Source organism: Microtus oregoni, unplaced genomic scaffold (assembly GCF_018167655.1).
Source record: "Microtus oregoni isolate MIOR12 unplaced genomic scaffold, Mior012 000019F_ref0000042, whole genome shotgun sequence".
Taxonomy (NCBI): Eukaryota; Metazoa; Chordata; class Mammalia; order Rodentia; family Cricetidae; genus Microtus; species Microtus oregoni.
The window spans coordinates 39,122,162-39,139,997 of NW_024543078.1; the positions used below are offsets into that span (position 1 = coordinate 39,122,162).

The following is a 17,836-nucleotide window of genomic DNA, read 5'->3' on the forward strand; positions in this document are numbered from 1 at the left end:
TGGTTCTTTCACTCATTCCTTCTGTGTCCTTCTATCAAGGTCCACTCTGGATTTGGGAGTGTTTGGACTGATTCCTTTGGTCCTCCTTGACTCCAGTCAGTCAAGGGCATTTGGCCCACACTTTCTGCAGAGATATAGGCTCCACAGTAGGGGAGCAGGAAGCAGTCCTTTCTCCCTGGCACCACTGGACAGCCCATCCACATAAGTTCAGCCCTCTAGATTGGAAAATTGCCAAAAAAAGAAAATCAGAATATCTAATAATGACTGGTGTTGACAGGATCTACACCACCTAAGAGACCTCTGGACATTCCAGTCTGGTGAGTAGGTAGATGGGTGCATAATCTTGATAACCTTAACACATGTGGAAAGACTCACCCATCTTAACTGTGGGCAGGACCATGCCATGGGCAGGGGATGCTGGACTGAATAAAACGGAGAAGGTGAGCACTCGGAGGCATCCAGCCCTCTGTTTTCCTAGTTGTGAAAGCAACGTGGCTGTTTGTCAAGCTGCTGCTGCATTGACTCCCATGCCATCGTGGACGGCACCTTGAACACGTGAAAGAAAGACGCTCACTCTTGGACATTGTTTCCAGGCAATTTGGTTTGCATTGTTTTCCTAGGTGCTGAAGGTAGACTCCAAGGCATGGTGTGTTTTAGGCTGCACTATCTGGCTGAGTCCCACCCCTACCACTCAGCAGCGTATCTTTATAAACTCTCTGCTGAGTCCTGGGATGTGTGTGTGTGTGTGTGTGTGTGTGTGTGCGTGCTGTTCTTCACATCTTCACCAGGGATCGAGGGAGGCTTTGAAGGCCGGGCCTCAGGCTCACCCAGAAAGAAAGTTCTCTGTGGTTAGAGAAACAGATTCCCCACTCCAAACTCCTCGACATGGGTTTTATTCTTATTTCTTTACAAAATTATTATCACTGTACCTAGCCCCCAATTAAATGAGACAATAAAACTGAAGTGTATTGAGCAAAGTCATCATGTGGGGATGGATATGGTCAAAACACATTGTCTCCATGTGTGAAACTGAAAGAATAAAAAAATCGTGTTTTTAAAAAGTCGATGAGGGCTTCCTGATCCCCTACTGCATCTCTGTGGATGGAGCTCAGTGACAGAAGCCCAGCATGGTGGAGGTCCTCGGTTCAGTCAGTGTGCCCTTTCGGTTGGTTTTGTCTTGGCCACCTACATCTTCCAGATTAGATGAGGGGCTGTTTTAGGGTACTTACGCCTTTTTATATTTTTGCCTTCATCATTCACAGATCACTCTCGGCCTAGGCGAGGTTCGGGTGAGCGACAGGGCCCTGCTTACCATACCCACCCAGGCTTAATGACCGTTTAGTTGTTATCAGAGGAGGTTTCCAGAAAGGAATATCAGGCAAAGAAGGCAGGCTTTGGTATGTCAGCATGTAGCTAGATGTAAAGAGATCACCTAACTTATGGGAAGAAAAAGGAGCCATATGCAAAGACCCCAGTAAAGGAAGAGGGGTCAGAGGCTGTGACTTTGAACTGTTAAGGGCTAGTGACATGCTGAGGCCCTTCTGGGTCATACAACAACTAAGAACCTGGGAATAAACTCCTGAGACTTCACCTCTCCAATCTGCCCCCAGCAGCGAAGGTCAAAGGCAGCAGCGAGGGTCAAAGGCCTAGGGCCCACTGCTCCCACCCCACCCAACCCTCTCAGGAGCTCACATTTGGTGCATTGGGAGGGCTCAGTCTGGGAGAACAAGTGAATGGATTTAAGGCTTCACCTAGACACATGCTCTTTCTCAGACGTGAGGCCAGAGAAGGATTCCATGAACACCGTATCTGACACTGGAGGAGTCCGCAGCCGCACCCCACCACCGCCAGCATGACTTCTGCGGCATGGGCAGTGAGGGTCAGCACTTGCTGTGAACCTAACACATGTCTTTTGTCCACTAGTTGCATTGACTGAGAAAAACTAGGTTTCTCTGGAGCACATACTGAAACCTGTAGAGACGGGTATCTTTCCAGAGCTACCTGACAGCGCTGCTATTTGTCACCAAGACACTAATAACTAGGAGTTCGATGGACGGACACACACACACGAGGAAAAAGGACCTCCCCACACCCACAGAGCTGCCTTTAGCCAAGATTCCTGGAGTGTCTGAGATTGTTTTCCACTTAGGAGAGATCCAGAGTGGAACAAAGGGCCCCCAAGAGCTGTTCCAGAGAAGGAGGGCAAAGGTCATGCATGACCAATGACATCACAGCTTACTGGACTAACCAGTCAAGAGAACGGGACAGGACAGGTACAGACCTCCAGGGCACTGCCTAGCAGATGTGGTCTCACAAAGGGGGCTCTAGTTCCAGGCTCACTTAACACAGAGCACCCCCAACAAAGCCAGAGGGGAAGCCACGGGTCTCCAATTCCATGAAGTAATGTCCAGAAAAGTGCCTAAATCTACCCATGTAGGCAGAGCTAAGTGTCTGGCTTGTTCTGTCCCTCCCAGAGAGAGGAAGCCATATTCAGACAGGGTGAAATTGGCCACTGGGCATGAAGCCCATCTATTGCTCATTTAGCATGTAGTCAAGTCTCTCACCAGGGAGCTCACTAGAAATAACTTGAGTGACCAAAGAGAGGGAGAGGACCATAGGAGCCCTCAGGGCCTTCCAGAAGACCTCCAACAGTAGATGCTCCTTATAGGGTAGGATGGCTTTAATGGACAATCTCCAGGGAGGCAGGCTTCAGAGGGTGCAGGTCAGCCCCAAACCTCTCACCATACCCAACATCATACCTGCTGCATCTTGGCAGGTGTGGATCTGTGTGCGATGAATTGAATAATCTGGCATTGTCCAAGACAGAAGGCTACTGTCTCCTCCTGCCCCATTGATCAAAACCCCATTGACCCATGAGGAATCTACCATGAAATGGACCTGTGGGTTTCTAGGCATGAGAAAAGGTTGTCCTGGTGCCTGTCATCAGGGCTGAGCAGGGATAGAGTCCTAGCTATGCCTCCCCTCAGTGCCCATGGAGCCTCCTTATTGTGTCCCTAGAGCCTGTTCATGGTCCCAGGGCTTCAAAGCTGTTTGCAGACTCTATGAGGTCATTCTCAGAGAGACTGGTTCTCCCTTTGTGTTGGGAGCCCTGTCAGGCCCTGGCTGTGGTAGAACTGGCTCAGAATGCAGTCAGGGTGCATGGGGACTCTGGTCCTCAGTGAAAGTCTTTCCAGCCTTTCTCCCTAACTCCTCAGTGAAGCTTCCCAGGCAGCACCACAGAGAGGTTCCCCCAAAGGCAGCAGGGGAACCCTGCTTTCTTCCTCTGCTGCCACCCTAGAGCCATCTGCATCTCCTCTACAACCACACTTCCTTGGGTTCAACCTCAGCCTCCCAGATCCATGCCTGTTCCCCTCTGGATTTGTTCAGAGGTCAAGCAGGGTCTTTGACAGGTGACCTTCTGGATCTTGGAGTGCTAAGGCATGAGGCTGCTTGGCAATCCTGATCTCTACTGAAAACTTTCGGGGTACCCTACTCAGATTATATGAGTTCTTCTGCAGAACCCTCAGAGGCCTCACCCTTCTGGAAAGCTACATCTTTCAATTCTGAGCATGTCCCTACTTCCTTCCCCTTTTGTCTTCCTTAAATTCTCATTTATGGCATTTTGACCACTTAGAAAAGCTTCCTAATTTTCAAAAATCAGCCTCTGGGCCTGGCATGACTAGCCAGAACTGGCCATCACCCTGAGGACCTTGGTTTCATTTCCTGTTACTATGATGAAATACTAACAAAAGCAGCTGGGCGTGACGGTGCAACCCTTTAGTCCCAGCACTCTGAGGCAAAGGCAGGGGGATCTCTCTGAGTAAGGCCAACCTGGTCTACTAAGTGAGTTTCAGACAGCCAGGACTACACAGAGAAACCCTATCTTGAAAAAAAGAAAGGAAGGAAGGAAGGAAAGAAAGAAAGAAAGAAAGAAAGAAATTGAATTACTAACAAAAGCAACTTCTGGGAGAAAAGGTTTGTTTATCTTCCAGTCCAACATACAGCCCTTCATGGTGGGGAAGTAGATGCAGCAGGAGCTTGGAGCATCTGGTAACATCAGATCCACAGTCAGTAAACATGAAGGGGGAATGCATGCTAGTGCTCAGCCCTTCTTCTCCAGTTTATGTCCTTTTTATTTTACTTGAATGTTTCTTGTTATTTCATTTATTGTATTGTGAGCATGGGTCCTGCTATTCACATGGCATAGCTCCTGGGAACTCCACAGCCTTCCGCAATACTTCTGTCTTCTTCACCTGCTCTGGGAAGAGCCTGCTGAAAACTAGCCACCCGTCCCAGCTGGACTGGGGGATGTTCAGAGGCCTGCTTTCTGACCTGAGCTCTTCCTGGGGGTCACCCCACCCACAGCATGGCTGTTGGGCTTTGGTGGATGCCATGGAACCCTGGGTGTAGGGCAGAGAGGGCAGAGGCTGGAGCTAAGAGGCGACCTGAAGTGGGCTTGCCATGACCAAACAGATCACTTGGGTGGCCGGGACCTGAGATAAACTAACCAAGTAGTGTGTTTGAGCTCACCTGAGCCCAAACCCCCTACCTCCAAAATTCTCACGGTTCAAACCCAGAACCCTCAGGGACTTCCTTCTGGGGTGGGTAAGGGTCCTGCAACCACTTCAGCCAACACCCAAACTGGCCACTCAGAGGTCATGGGTGATGTGATCTGTGTGGGTTTGTTTCAGGCCTCTGCCTAAAAGATGACCTACTATGAAAAATGCATCGAGATTGTAATAGAGCAACTTGACAAATTTAAGCCTGAGAAGGACAATCCCGAACAGTTCCTGGAGACGGCAGCTGCCTCCTTACAGCAGGTAGGGTCAGGGTAGCCACTGGGGTTTCTTGGGAGACCACATCAGTGACATGTGTCACCTGACATTTCCAGCAAACAGCATGAGATCCATTCCTTCCTGTGGGGAGAAGTATGAGACTAGGCACTCCATCAGAAGACTGGTGGTCCTTGTGGAGGCACCCCTTTGCCATGAGAGGGCTCCCCGCGTCCTGAATGCACATCGGACCTGGCTCTACCCAGAACTACAAAACTCCCATGGTGCATTAGGAGAAGCAGCCCAGTCCCCACACAGGGAAAGCTGTGACCGTGTGGACAGCAACAGTGGGGAAAGTAGGGACTTGCTTATGGACACAGTTCTTGGTGGACTGTGCTCAGCCGATGAGAACTCCAGGAGAGAGTCTGGGCCCTCTCCAAGACCTAACTGCCTTGGACCCTAAGTGCCTCCACCTGGTGCTTGTCCACCTCCCTTAGACCCCAGTTCAATGTTTGAGCATTGCTACAACATGCTTGAGACTGGGGAAATTTTACAGAACGTTGCTCTCAAGGTTCTGGAAGCAGAGACATCCAGGATAGAAACAGCAGTGTATCCCCTGCAGAAGGTAAGAGAGAGGCAGACAGGGACAGCGTATCACTGCAATGTCCAACCTGAGCTTGTCACAATGGCAGCTGTACTTCCAAGTCAGTTTTGGATGGTTAACTCTCCAAAGCACACCCCTCCCCCAGCAGACTCTCTGTTGGCAGCTCCAGACTCTGCCCCATTGTTATCTACACACCAGCACTGCAACATTCTGATTGGCTCTCTGGACACCGCTCTGAGTCCCCTTCCCCACCCCCGGAGGCTCTGACTTCTCTTTGTCAAAGTACTCAGAAGTCACCTCACCTGCTAATTGCTGCAGCACAGACCCCTCTCCCCAACCTTCGACTCTTGCATCCAATGGCAAAGAGCACAAATGTCTAAGTAGTGCTGTCTAAGGATATATGTCCTCTAGGTTCCCATGAGTATCCACTAAGAGCTCAGTCATCAAGCCCTGCCTGGCCCAGGTGAGGCCTGCACCTGCACCCACTCCCGTCCTATTCACTGCTGAAGCTCCCTCTCGCCTCTCTTTCCTGATCTCCCCACAGATGTGACACAGTAGTTATCCTCCCTGCAGAGCCCCTCAGCTCCACTGTGCCCTCCTCATTCTCCACCCATCCTCACATCCCCTCCACCAGCCATACTGCCTTCCTGGTGTTTTTTGAACAGTCCATTTGTTCCTCCCACTGTCCTTGCCACTCCTGCTATCGCCACCCACTTGGAACACCCAGCGTACTCCCTGGGCTGCGAAGCCATTCAGGGCCTTGATAAAAGAAGGGCCGTTTCTTTCAAGTGAGGCCGAGGGAAGTCATTGTCATTACTCTTTGGTGACCACAGAAAACTGAGTTTTAGTTCTCATAATTGGTTTGAGACAATTTTTCCATTAACAACAAATAGATTAATTGTAAATGAGTCCTAGTTGTCACTTGGAAAATCACAAAGTCGTGACCATCTGTGTGCCTTTTCCACGAGAAGCCTAGAACTCTGATGCAACCCAGCAAGTTGGCAACAGTGGATGGAGCTGACATACCCGGGAAGCTGAGCTCCATCTTAAGTGGAGACGCAACTCCCGCTTCAGATGTTGGTCCTTTCAGGTTCTGCCAAAGTCCGTCTGAAGCCAAGGTGGATGGGGGCCTGGGCACTGACTCAGTTTAACAACACACTTTCATCTCCTGCTGCCAGAACTCGCTGGAATATACTGACCGCCAGGTCAAGGCTGGAGATGCCACCTGCCAGAAAGCTGCACAACCCCTAGACCACTAGGCAGAGGCTGACAGAAGGCTTCAGGGCAGAGCATGTGGTGGGCAGACTGCCTAAGTGCATGGTGCCCTAGGCTCTTCTTAGTGTGGACATATCCTTATTTGGAGCCGCTGTCTGAGAAGATGAAACTAGGTTATAGCTGGCTGTGCAGTGTGGATCCAGCTGCAGTAGCCTGGGTTTGCCTGGGCCAACTTGGCTGGGCCTCGGGGAGAGTGCAGGAGTAAAGGGATCCCATCCACTCAAGTGTGAAGTACCCTGGCAGCTCTGGCGGCCTAGCCTGTGGCTTCTGTCTCGACTCCTAATTAGTTACCAACTCTTTGGAGTAAGCATAAAGTCACTGATGCATTGATCTAGGGCTGAGTTTTGTAGGTGGACTCAGGTGGGGTCAGTCCCTGGGTACCACCTTGGCTCTCCCTGTGCTCAGAAGCCTCTTGCCTGGCAAGAACAGGCTATGCTTAAGTACTTGGGGAATCCACCTGGGACTAGGGACGAAGGAGAGGGCAACATGGGCACCATAGGCACGCTAGGTAGCCAAGCAGTGAGGAAAACTCTGACTTTGAGGAGCAACAGATCCCTGGAAGTGGGATAGGGCTTCCTGGGCAGAGGGACCTACCAAGATGAGACCCCAGGAGCACAAGGCTCTTACCTATGACTGAGAGTGGTAGACATGAAGTCCAACAAGGCCTGTGTGCTATTCAGACCTGGCTATTCAGCTTATATAGCTGGCCCATGGGGAGGTTGGATGTAAGCAGGGAAAGATCAGAGCAGAGCCCAGACTGTAGACAAGAGGGAATGAGCATAGAAAGATCCTGCAGGGCAGGACTAACAGGAAAAGCATAGGCAGCTGGATAGCTCTGGGGCAAGCAGCCAGAAGAGGAAGAGAGAAGTTAATGGAGCTTGTACAAGAGTTTAGGTGAGAGAGGACTGGAAAGATGGCTCAGTGGTTAAGAGCACTGGCTGCTCTTCCAAAGGACCCAAATTCAATTCTCAGCACCACATGGCAGGTCACAACCATCTATAACTTCAGTTCCAGGGCATCTGATGCCTTTTTCTGGCCTCTATAGGCAGTGCTTGCATGTGCATGGTGTACTACAGACATACACACAAGCAAAACACACTTACACATAAAATAAAAATTTAAAAAAAAATAGCTGGGTGGTGGTGGAGCACACCTTTAATTCCAGCACTTGGAAGGCAGAAGCAGGCGGATCTCTACGAGTTCAAAATCAACCTGGTCTACAGAGTGAGTTCCAGGACGGCCAAGACTACACAGAGAAACCCAGAAGGAAGGAAGGAAGGAAGGAAGGAAGGAAGGAAGGAAGGACAGAATGTCACACAGGAAATGTGTCCCATATTAATATTTATTAAAATATCCAGTGTTTTCCATGGCTCAAAACTGTTTTCAGCAAAAGTCTCCCTCAGTGCCAGTCCTAGGACTGAAGCAGAGAGTAGCATTTGGTTCTCTCTAAGGACTTTTCAGGAAACTTGGTTTGCATCTAGTAAATAATAAGTAAAAATTATGTAAAAAGTACATATAAGTAAGAATCCATTGCACATACTAATATAAAAGTTTCGCTATAGTGTGAAGGTGATTTCCCCATCAAATCTCATGCTGAAGCTGAATTCCTCAGGACCACAGTGTTTGAAGATGACATTGGGAGAGATGATTCAGTCCTTGGGGGTGAAGCCCTCAAGACTGAATGTGTCTCCCCAAGTGAGTTCTTGTCCTGGCCTTAACAAGAGAGTATGTTATTATGAAGCAAGGCTAGCTCTTGTGTTTAATTTCTGTACATACCTGGTGCCCTCCTCTTCTCTGCCATATATGGAGCAGCATGAAGCCCTTACTGGAAGCCATGCAGGAGCTGGCACCATTCTCTTGGACTCCAGGAACTGTGAGAAACTTTGAAGAGGGGATATGATGGTTAGCCTTCACGATCAACCTTCCTGGATTTGGAATCAGCTGGGAAACAGGACTCTAATGCCTCTAGATATCTGGACTGAAGGCAGATAGATCAAGGAGGGCAAGAAGAGAAACAGAAAGGGCACTTGGGATATCATGGGTCAATCTCAGGAGGCCAACAGCAGAGCCCTTAGTGGACATATGCTTGTCTCCAAGTGAAGAGGCCAAGCAGACAGCCAGGTAGAGGGTTCTGGAGTGCAGGGAGAGCTACAGACCGGTGATGGGGACATTTCAGGGCCAGCATATTCTCAGCCTGAAGTTGGACCAGGTCACCTGGGAGTACTTGTGAATCATGGAGGAACAAGCCCAAGGTGTTCGCTTATGGAAAAGTTGAGATGTCAGGAAGAGTAGCAGCAGAGCTGAGAACAATAGTGGCTAGTGGAAATATTGTAGCCAGATGTGCTCCAAAAGGAACCTGGGAAACAGGCTGGGACTCCAGCTAGAACCTTATGCTGAGAGTCTGGGGAAGGGTGGAGGGGCAGGGATCAGCCCAGTTCCTCCAGGGCTGTCCCTGCAAGGAACCTCTCCTGCCATTGCTGCCTCTGCGCATACAGGCACATCTTAGTGCTGTAGGTATCAGGGAAGCAAAGGTAAGGTAGTGTCCCTTTGCACACTCTGTTGTATTAGCAAGCAGGCTCAAGAATGCTTTTTCAGGCTTCTTCTAGTCCTGGGAAGCAAGGGCAGTACCAGAAATGACACTCACAGGGAAACTATGTCATGACTTGGGATGTGTCCTGGGTCTGCAGACTCTTCTATTACCCTGTTATTCTTCTAACATAAAAAAAATTATCTGGGTGGTGGTGGTGCACACCTTTAATCCCAACACTCAGGAGGCAGAGGCAGGCTGATCTCTGTGAGTTTGAGGCCAGCCTGGTCTATAAGCGTTAGTTATAGGACAGGCTCCATAGCTACAGAGAAACCCTGTCTCGAAAAACAAAAAACAAAAAATGAGTCAGATGGTGGTGACACACACCTTTAATACCAGCACTTGGGAGGCTGAAGCAGGCAGATGGATCTCTGTAAAGTCAAGGACAGCCTTGTCTACATAGTGAATTCCAGGACATCCAGGGTAACACAGAGAAACTCTGTCTTGGAGGGAGGAGAGAAAACAAACCTTAAAATAAGGCTGGGCTAGCAAGATGGCTTGGTGAGTGAAGGTTCTCATAGTGTCAAACCCAATGACCTGAGGTTGACACCAAGGACACACATGCTGGAAGAAGAGAATCAATTCCTAAGTTGTCTTCTGACCTCCACATGTTTGCCATGCCATGTATGCCTGCACACAGGAGTGCACATACGCATGCACGTGCACACAAAATAATTTTTACATGTAATTTAAAAACTAAAACCATTGAGATACCAGTGTTTATCGGTAGAGGTGTGTGTCTCAGCTAGAGCGCATTTCCAATCTCCAGCACTGCAAAAAAATTAGTAAAAGAGATACTTTTCCTTAAATGGGTACTGTGGAAACTCAGAGGGTTTTTTGTTTTTAATTGTTGGTTTTGTTTTTGTTGTTATTTTTGAGACAAGGTTTCTCTGATTGTCGTGGAACTCACTCTGTAGACCAGGCTGGCCCCAAACTCAGAGATCCACCTGCCTCTGCCTTCTGAGTGCTGGGATTAAAGGTGTGCACCACCACTGCCCGGCTGCTGTAAGGCTTTTTGATGCAGCCTTTCTGGAAAGTACTTTGACAGAGGCAGGATTTGTTAAAGGGGTAGCCAGCAGTGGAAAAACTTAGGAATTCTGAAGTTATTAGAGAAGTGTGAATGTAGAGGAACAGAGAAGAGTGGCAGATACATTCTGCGGCCACCAAAGTCGTAGCCCGCAGTTCTGCCGTGGGTGGTGCTCTTTTGTCATCCCCGTGTAAATCTTAGCATGGCATCATTTTAATGGCTGCATCGTACTAGTATGAAGGATGCAGCAATGATGCTTGACCCATTGGTTGCCTGCTGATGGACCCTTGTTCCTGTTCAGTGCTGCTTAGACCTCTTCCCCAGTGAGGGCACGTGAACATTTTCTGTGTTCTGGGAGGCTTCCTTAAGTTCCCTGAAGCACACTTACTCTTTTAAAGGATCACAAAAATAAAGCTCTCAAAACCTGTTTTCCAAATTGCTTTTCTAGAAAGGCTCAGCAGCAAGTGTCTCACCAAGTTTCTCAGCACTGTGCTGGTTCAAGCAGATAATACTCATTTTCCTTCTCCAATGAAACTTAATTGCTTTTCAACCCTTAATTTAAAAATATTAATTACTTTATAAAATAATTAGCATGTGTCACACACAGGTCATATTATCATTTGGGTCTGAATTGTCCCCCAAAGGCTCCTGTGTTGAAGGTTTTGCTCCAGTGCAGTGTTCGGAGGTGGGGAAGTGGTTGGATCCTGAGGGCTCTGGTTTTGTCAGTGGACAGTTTCATTGATAGCATTATTCAGAGCTGGTGGGAGCTTGAGGAAACAGGTCACTGAAAGGGTGCCTTGGAGGATATATCCCTGCCTCCAGCCTTCTCTGCGTCCTGCCACCATGAGATGATGATCAGCTTCCCTCTACTCTGGAACCAGCTACCTGTGGACTACCACCTCTGAAACCATGAGCCAAATTAATCTTTTCTACCTAGAAACTGTTTTCTTTAGTTTATTTACTTTTATGTACATTGGTGTTTTGCCTGCAGGTGTGTCTATGTGAGAGTGTCAGTTACTGAGTTACAGTTGTGAGCTGCATGTGGGTGCTGGGATTTGAACCCAGGTTCCCTGTGATAAGAGAAAGAGCAGCTCTGCTGGTGCAAAAAAAAAATCCAATTAGGTCAAATCAAACCAAATCTAAATGCCCATCATTTTATTAAGTAAGATGCTCTCGGGTGGCCCAGCACATGGCGGGGAGACAGGACAGCAGGGAGCCCATGCAGACCCGAAAACCACGTGTTTCTCCTCTAGGAGTTCACTTAAATACCCTATGGCATGCTGGGATTTGGACTCCAGAGCAGTGCAACTCCCAAGTCAGGGGCTGGAGGCTATGCCCCCAACTTAACACCCTGGAAGAGCAGTCAGTGCCCTTAACTGCTGAGCCATCTCTCCAGCCCACTGTAAACTGTTTTTGTCAGTTTTGTTTTAATCACAGTGGTAGAAAGTCTTGACACTGGTCACAAAACCAAATTGTTTGAAAGTGTGAGAAAGGTCAACCCTGCCCTACCCTGCCTGACCAGCTCCCTCCCCAAAGGAGACAGAATTCAGAAATTCAGAATCTGTATCTCTGTCTATTTGTCTGTCTGTCTGTATCATGTATGTATCTCTCAATCTCTCTCTCTCTCTCTCTCTCTCTCTCTCCCCCCCCCCCAATCAGGAGAGGGTCTCCCTAATATACCTGGATCTCTGGTAGACCAGATGGATTTGAACTTCGCCTGCCTCTATTCCAAGTGCCTCTATTAAAAGACATGCAGCATCGTGCTTGGTTAAGGGACCATAATTCTTACTACTGCCTAGGAGCTCCAATCCTGCTTTTTATCCCGGAGAAGCTCTCACAGATTTCCCTTGATCATGCAGCACTCTTTTGGATAATGTTTTATTTCTTCATTTGAAAACCTTTATATGAATTCCTTTTAATTCCTTGTGGTAAAATGCACATGACATAAATTTTGACCATTTTAACTGTTTTCAAGTGGCACAAAACACACTCACAGTACTGTATAGCCATCACTTCCATGCATCTCCATAGCCCTCTAACCTTCTAACCTGAAACTCTATCCCCATGAAACAGCAGCTGCCTGGCTCCCCATACCCTCCTTTGTCATTTGCTGGCCATTCTTTCTATCTCTATGGATTCGCCTATCCTCTTATAGAAGAATATTTGCATAATGCTTGTCCTTCTGTGTCTTTGTCTTTGCACCCACTTTGTCCTCATTCATCCTTGGGGTCCTGCCATTGTGGGGTCTGAAAGACCCTCAGAGAGGACCTTTCCTCTGATGAGGAAGACCCCAGAACCAGGACACTCCGAGACCAAACCACAGGATGCAATTAGCAAGAGGTTTATTGAGTAGACACAGGTACCTGCGGGTGGCAAGATCTCTTGGAAGACTTGCGCGCCTGCCAACTGGAGGGCAGGCTTTTTATAGGGAAGAGCAAAAAGCAAGTTTACAGAAGCAAAAGCGTGGTTATCGGAATGAGGCGGGGGGGGGGGGTGCATGAATGGTTTCCTCTCTCAGCATGGATGTCTGGCAACAGTCATCCTGTTCCTATCTTATAGATATCCTGTTTTGCAGTCAACCTGCTTTGTTGATGTCCTATCTTATCGATATCCTGCCTTGCAGTCTTCCTATCTCATAGACATCCTGCTCTCTCAAGTACATGGGATGTTCTTACGAAAGCAGGCTGGCTGCTGATCTGGAGAATTTTTTTTAAGCAAACAGGACGTTCCCCCAGGAGCATGCTAGCTGCGGGTTTTGAGGAGGGGGTCTGTAGGGTCTTTCAGGGTCCAGTCATTGTGGTCACTGCCCACTGCTCTAGGAGAGCTGAATGAACTGGTCATGTAGGAGTGTCTATCCCCTACCTTCAGCCTTGATCTCATGGTCCTTGAGGGCTCTCTCCTGGCTTTCTTTTCCAGACTTTGAACCCCCAAAAGCTTGCCTTTGTTTTGGAGATTCTGTCTGGCTGCCTGGAATACCAGAAGTTACTGACCATCGTGGTGGATGCCTTCTATGTGCGGGATGGTCAGCTCTGCCTGTGGGCCGACTACAACCTCTTTGAGGGTGTGTATAGTCACTACCCATATGTCCGTGAGGCCCAGGCCTGCTGCCCACTCCAGACAGGGACTAGAGAGGAAACTAGCCACAGACCTTGGCAGGTTGACTTGAAAGAGGCCAACAAGCGGCAAGCTTCTGGACACAGAAGGCGGCTCCTCATGCTTCTGCTGCTCTTTCTCTCACTTGGTTCTCACGTACCCATAAGTATGTGGCCCAGGCTAGACATACTGTTTCTTGGGGAAACTGAAACCTGGGTCTTGAGAACAGAGTGCAGCCTTTGCCCCGCCCCCAGCCACTTATCTGGAAGAGAATGCCCCTGAGGGCAGATTGGGCCAAATGAGGCAGCTCTTGAGGTTTGTTTGTGACCCTAACCCTGATACCTGTGGAGAGACTAGGCATATGGTAGTCTGGATCATCCAGGGAAAGATTAAATATGAGAGCCACCTCTGACCACTGTCCACATTCACAGAACATGGTGACTATTGTGGGCAGTGGCTGGTGCTACCATAGGGTAGAGAGACGTAGAACCTGCTGTCGGCCTTAATTCTGGCCCAGGGGTAGAGAGCTGAGGGCTGTGCACACTGGTAGGCTGAGACAGGTAGCTGGTTCCAGATGCAAAACTGGGCTGACCCTCATTGGCTCAGAGACAGAAACACAGCCTCATCAGAGAAGCTTCCATCCCCAAAGACTCAGAATGACTCAGCTCACAAAATCGACAAAACTAAAGATGATATCACTTTTGCCCAGAGAAATTCTGGGATTTCTGAGAATTAACCAAATGCAGTGTGTGGAAGCCAAAAGCCCCTAGTGGCTAGTTCTACAATCACTGTACATGAAGTGGTAGTTGCCATATGGGCCTGTCCTTGTGTGCCCTGACAGAATAAGGGGCCTGTAAGACTCTCAGCAGCTGCAGAATTCTCCCAAGGTCACACACAGAGCCCCTCTGCAGGGCAGCTGGGCACTCCTCACACCAAGCTCTCTCCCCAGTAATATGCTACCTGGCCATGTTCCAGCTGGATGAGCTCGGCTTCCAGCTCTTCTGCAGCATCATCAAGTCCCAGCCTGTGCACAAGACGTGCAAGGTGAGTGCTACTGCCCCCAACACAATACTGCGGTTGAGGTTACCAACCAGGAAGGCAAGAATTTGGGGCCAGATGTGTATCTGATCGACCCCACTTTTTCCTTTAGCTAGAGAAGCTGGCAGGTTCATCTTTTCTCTGCTTAATACCATCTGACAGCCCTGTATAGTACAATGTTGTCTATCTCTGACTATCTGGTTGGTTTATGAAGGACCAGCTTTCCTACCTGCACATACCCCATGATGGATAAGCAATTAGAATTATCTGAAGCAAAGGCTTCATTTTTATGACAAGGAATTTAAAATTGATGGCATCTTCTCGGTGATGCTTTGGGACTGCTCTGGCCAGTTCTGCACTTGGCGTGATCTGTACTTGGCTCAGGCTTTGCTGCTTTGTGCTGGAATCCGTAAGGATTATTAAGCAAACATCCACCTTGCCTCCTACACTGAGTCCCACAGTGCTGACTCAACAGATGCTTGGGGTGTAGATCACATATTGCTCTCAGGAAATGAACAGTGACCCCAGGCCAGTTCCTGGTCACTGACCAACCTAGGGAGCTCTGGAGGCTTGTGACGACAGCTCAGAAAACTCACATGGGAGGCAGGCCTTGTGGCTTATAATCCCAACAGTTTGGGAGGCTGAGTTAGGAGGCCCAGCCTGAGTCCCTGTCTCATAGTTAAAAGAGAGAGAAAGAGGAGAGAAAGAAAGATACAGAGAAGGAAAAAGAGGGGAAAAAGACTGAGGCTAAAGATCATCTTATAATATTCCCTTGTTGGGTGGTGGTGGCACACACCTTTAATCCCAGCACTTGGGAGGCAGAGACAGGTGGATCTCTGTGAGTTTGAGGCCATCCTGGTCTACAGAGTTCCAGAAAGGCTCCAAAGTTACAGAGAAACCCTGTTTTAAAAAAACAATAAATAAATTAATAAATGTGGAATATTTCCTTACCCTGTGTAGGCTCCAAATAAAAAGAAAACTCCAGGGAGCAAAGCTGCAGAGGTTGATTAGTGACCGACACAAGGCCTTCCCTTGTCCACTCCATACTCCATGCCCCATTGGGTGATTCTGGGCCCATAAGGGTCCCTCTACCTGCCTCAGAGACCTAGAAAGAAGCCAGGTGAAGATGAAGATCCAGCTGTTGGCACCAGCTGTTGGCCTGTCTTAGCTGCTGCTGCTGTGGTTAGGAGTGACACAGCAGAAAGTATCACAGCCCAGGTTGCTTGGAAGGCAGCCTCCACTGGGGACGCTGCCCATTCCTCCAAGACCACAGGCAGAAGAGCTCGAAGTCACCCCACACTCATGTAATAAGAACCTTCCAGATGGCCAAAGGCTACTTTTATGTAGAGTCTCACTATGTAGTCTTGACTGGTCTGGAACTCAATATATAAACCAGACTGGCCTCAAATTCACAGAGATCCTCCTGCCTTTGCCTCCCAATTTCTGGTATTAAAGATATATGCCACAATGCCAACCAATGTTTTATTGGTTTTTGATTGTGTGCGTGTGTCACGATGTAGATATGTGCACATGTCAGTGCCCTCAGAGTCCAGAAGAGAGCCTTGGTGCCCCTGGAGTGGGAGTTACAGGCAATTGTAGGACACCAACATGGGTTCTAGGAACTGAACTCCGGTCTTTTGTAAGAGCAGGACATGATCATAACTAGTGAGCCATCTCTCTAGCCCTCCCCCCAAGTCAGGGTTTTCTTAGATGCACAGAGAGTCCCTTCCCCCACTCTGGCAGGATCTCTGCCCCCACATCCCAATGAGAACGGTGGCCTTGACCCTGCTGAGATGCTGGTGTGAAGGTGTGGTGATGAACAGGGGAATAGAAAGAATGCTAGGACGTACCCAAATGGGATTGGACCAGCACAAAGGAGGTGAGAACCCCAGAGGCCAGCCACAGAGGCCAGCTTCCCCTTCAGGTGCCAAGACTGACAGCTGAGAGATTAGGAAGTGGGTGATAGGACCCTGGCCCTGGGTAAGGACTGAGAAGATGAGAGGCCATAGAGGTAGGTGATGAAAGTGGGCAGGCTGCCTGCCAAGCGGGGAACTGTGGAAAGCTCTGGAACCATGGTTCTCAACCTTCCTAATGCTGCAACCCTTTATTTTTGCTACTACTCCATAACTGTAATTTTGCTACTGTTATGAATTGTAATGTAAATATTTGATATGCAGGATGGTCTTAGGTGACCCTCGACCCCCACGTCCAAAGGAGTCATGACCCCCAGGTTGAGAAATGCTGCTCTGTTTGGAATAGGGTTGCAGGTCACAAGGAATTGATCCTCACAAGAGATAGGTGAGGATGAAGCTGATGAGGACAGGAGTCACACTGGGAGGTCATAGCCTTGTTCGCCGTTGTCCTCTCAACTGGCCGTGTACTTCCAGGGTCACTTCCCAGTACCAGCTGTGTTTCTTGTGTCACTACAGAGCTCTCCTGGGCTCTGATGCGGTCCCTGGATCCTGCAAACAGGATAATGGCATAACTGTAGCCCCAGGGCCATTGACTTTCCCTTCTGATTGGCTTTGGAGACTGCCTCAGTCTCAGGGCTGAGGTCAGACAGCAACTGTGAATGGTCAGATGACAACCCACCTTCCAGAGCTTAGGGCTTTCCCAGCCCTAGCCCTGCAGTGCTATAGTGACAAGGTTACAGGGACAGAAAATGACATTATTACATTCCCAGCATTAGACATCCCACTGGACTTAGGCAGGGTAGGAGGCAGGCAGCCGTCTGTGTGTCCCTGTAGCCTCTTACCCAGGAGTGGAGCAAAGGGCCTTCCAGGCCTGGAAGCTGAATAAATGTCCACCTGCAGTGTGTGTGACCCCCTGAATGTCACAGCCTGTTCTGGCCTTTAAGAGGAGTGCTGGGGCATCAGTGGGTGGTGTCTGAGCCACAGCCGAGGTGATCAGTGACTTTCTACCTCAGTTCCTCAGGTTCTTCTTTAACCCCTTAAACTTGTGCTCATGGATCAAGGACGAGTGGAGCCTCATCTATGAAACATCCCATGTGAAGGAGAACTGGATTGACCCTCTGATGAGGTGGGTCAGCTGTGGCAGGATATTGGGTCTCTGAAAACTGTCTGGTGCCTACTCCAGGTGTCTCGGGTGGGGGGGGGGTGCTCCTCATTCCCTTCCTGCTCATGGAAGCTCTGTGAGAGGCCAGATCATGACCCAGGTCAGGGTGAGAGGCCTGAGATGCAATGGATCTATCTACCACAGCCGGTGGCAGGGACAGCAGGATGCAGTGTGGAGCTCCTAGATTCCTCTGAGAGGACTGGGTTAGCCTCATATCTTTCTTCCTGGGGACGGGCAGATAGGCTGGACCCAAGTACACTGTCCATGTGCTAGCTACGTGTAGGAGGCTTTGGCCCCATAGTGGGGTTCCTCAGAGCTACTCCTTTGCCAGGAGAGCTCTCCTGTCCCAAATGATCCCCACTGTT

General features: G+C 49.1%; 1 protein-coding gene across 1 annotated transcript in view; it reads left to right on the forward strand.

Annotated features, from left to right (window-relative positions):
• Positions 1-17,836, forward strand: part of LOC121459734 (cilia- and flagella-associated protein 99-like) — a 45,118-nt gene that overhangs the window by 3,177 nt on the left and 24,105 nt on the right. Inside the window, exons 2-5 of the mRNA XM_041669710.1 lie at positions 4,692-4,820; positions 13,182-13,326; positions 14,308-14,402; positions 17,323-17,435. Of these exons, the coding sequence (XP_041525644.1) occupies positions 4,707-4,820; positions 13,182-13,326; positions 14,308-14,402; positions 17,323-17,435 (467 nt within the window). The 5' untranslated portion in view covers positions 4,692-4,706. The remainder of the gene's footprint in view (positions 1-4,691; positions 4,821-13,181; positions 13,327-14,307; positions 14,403-17,322; positions 17,436-17,836) is intronic.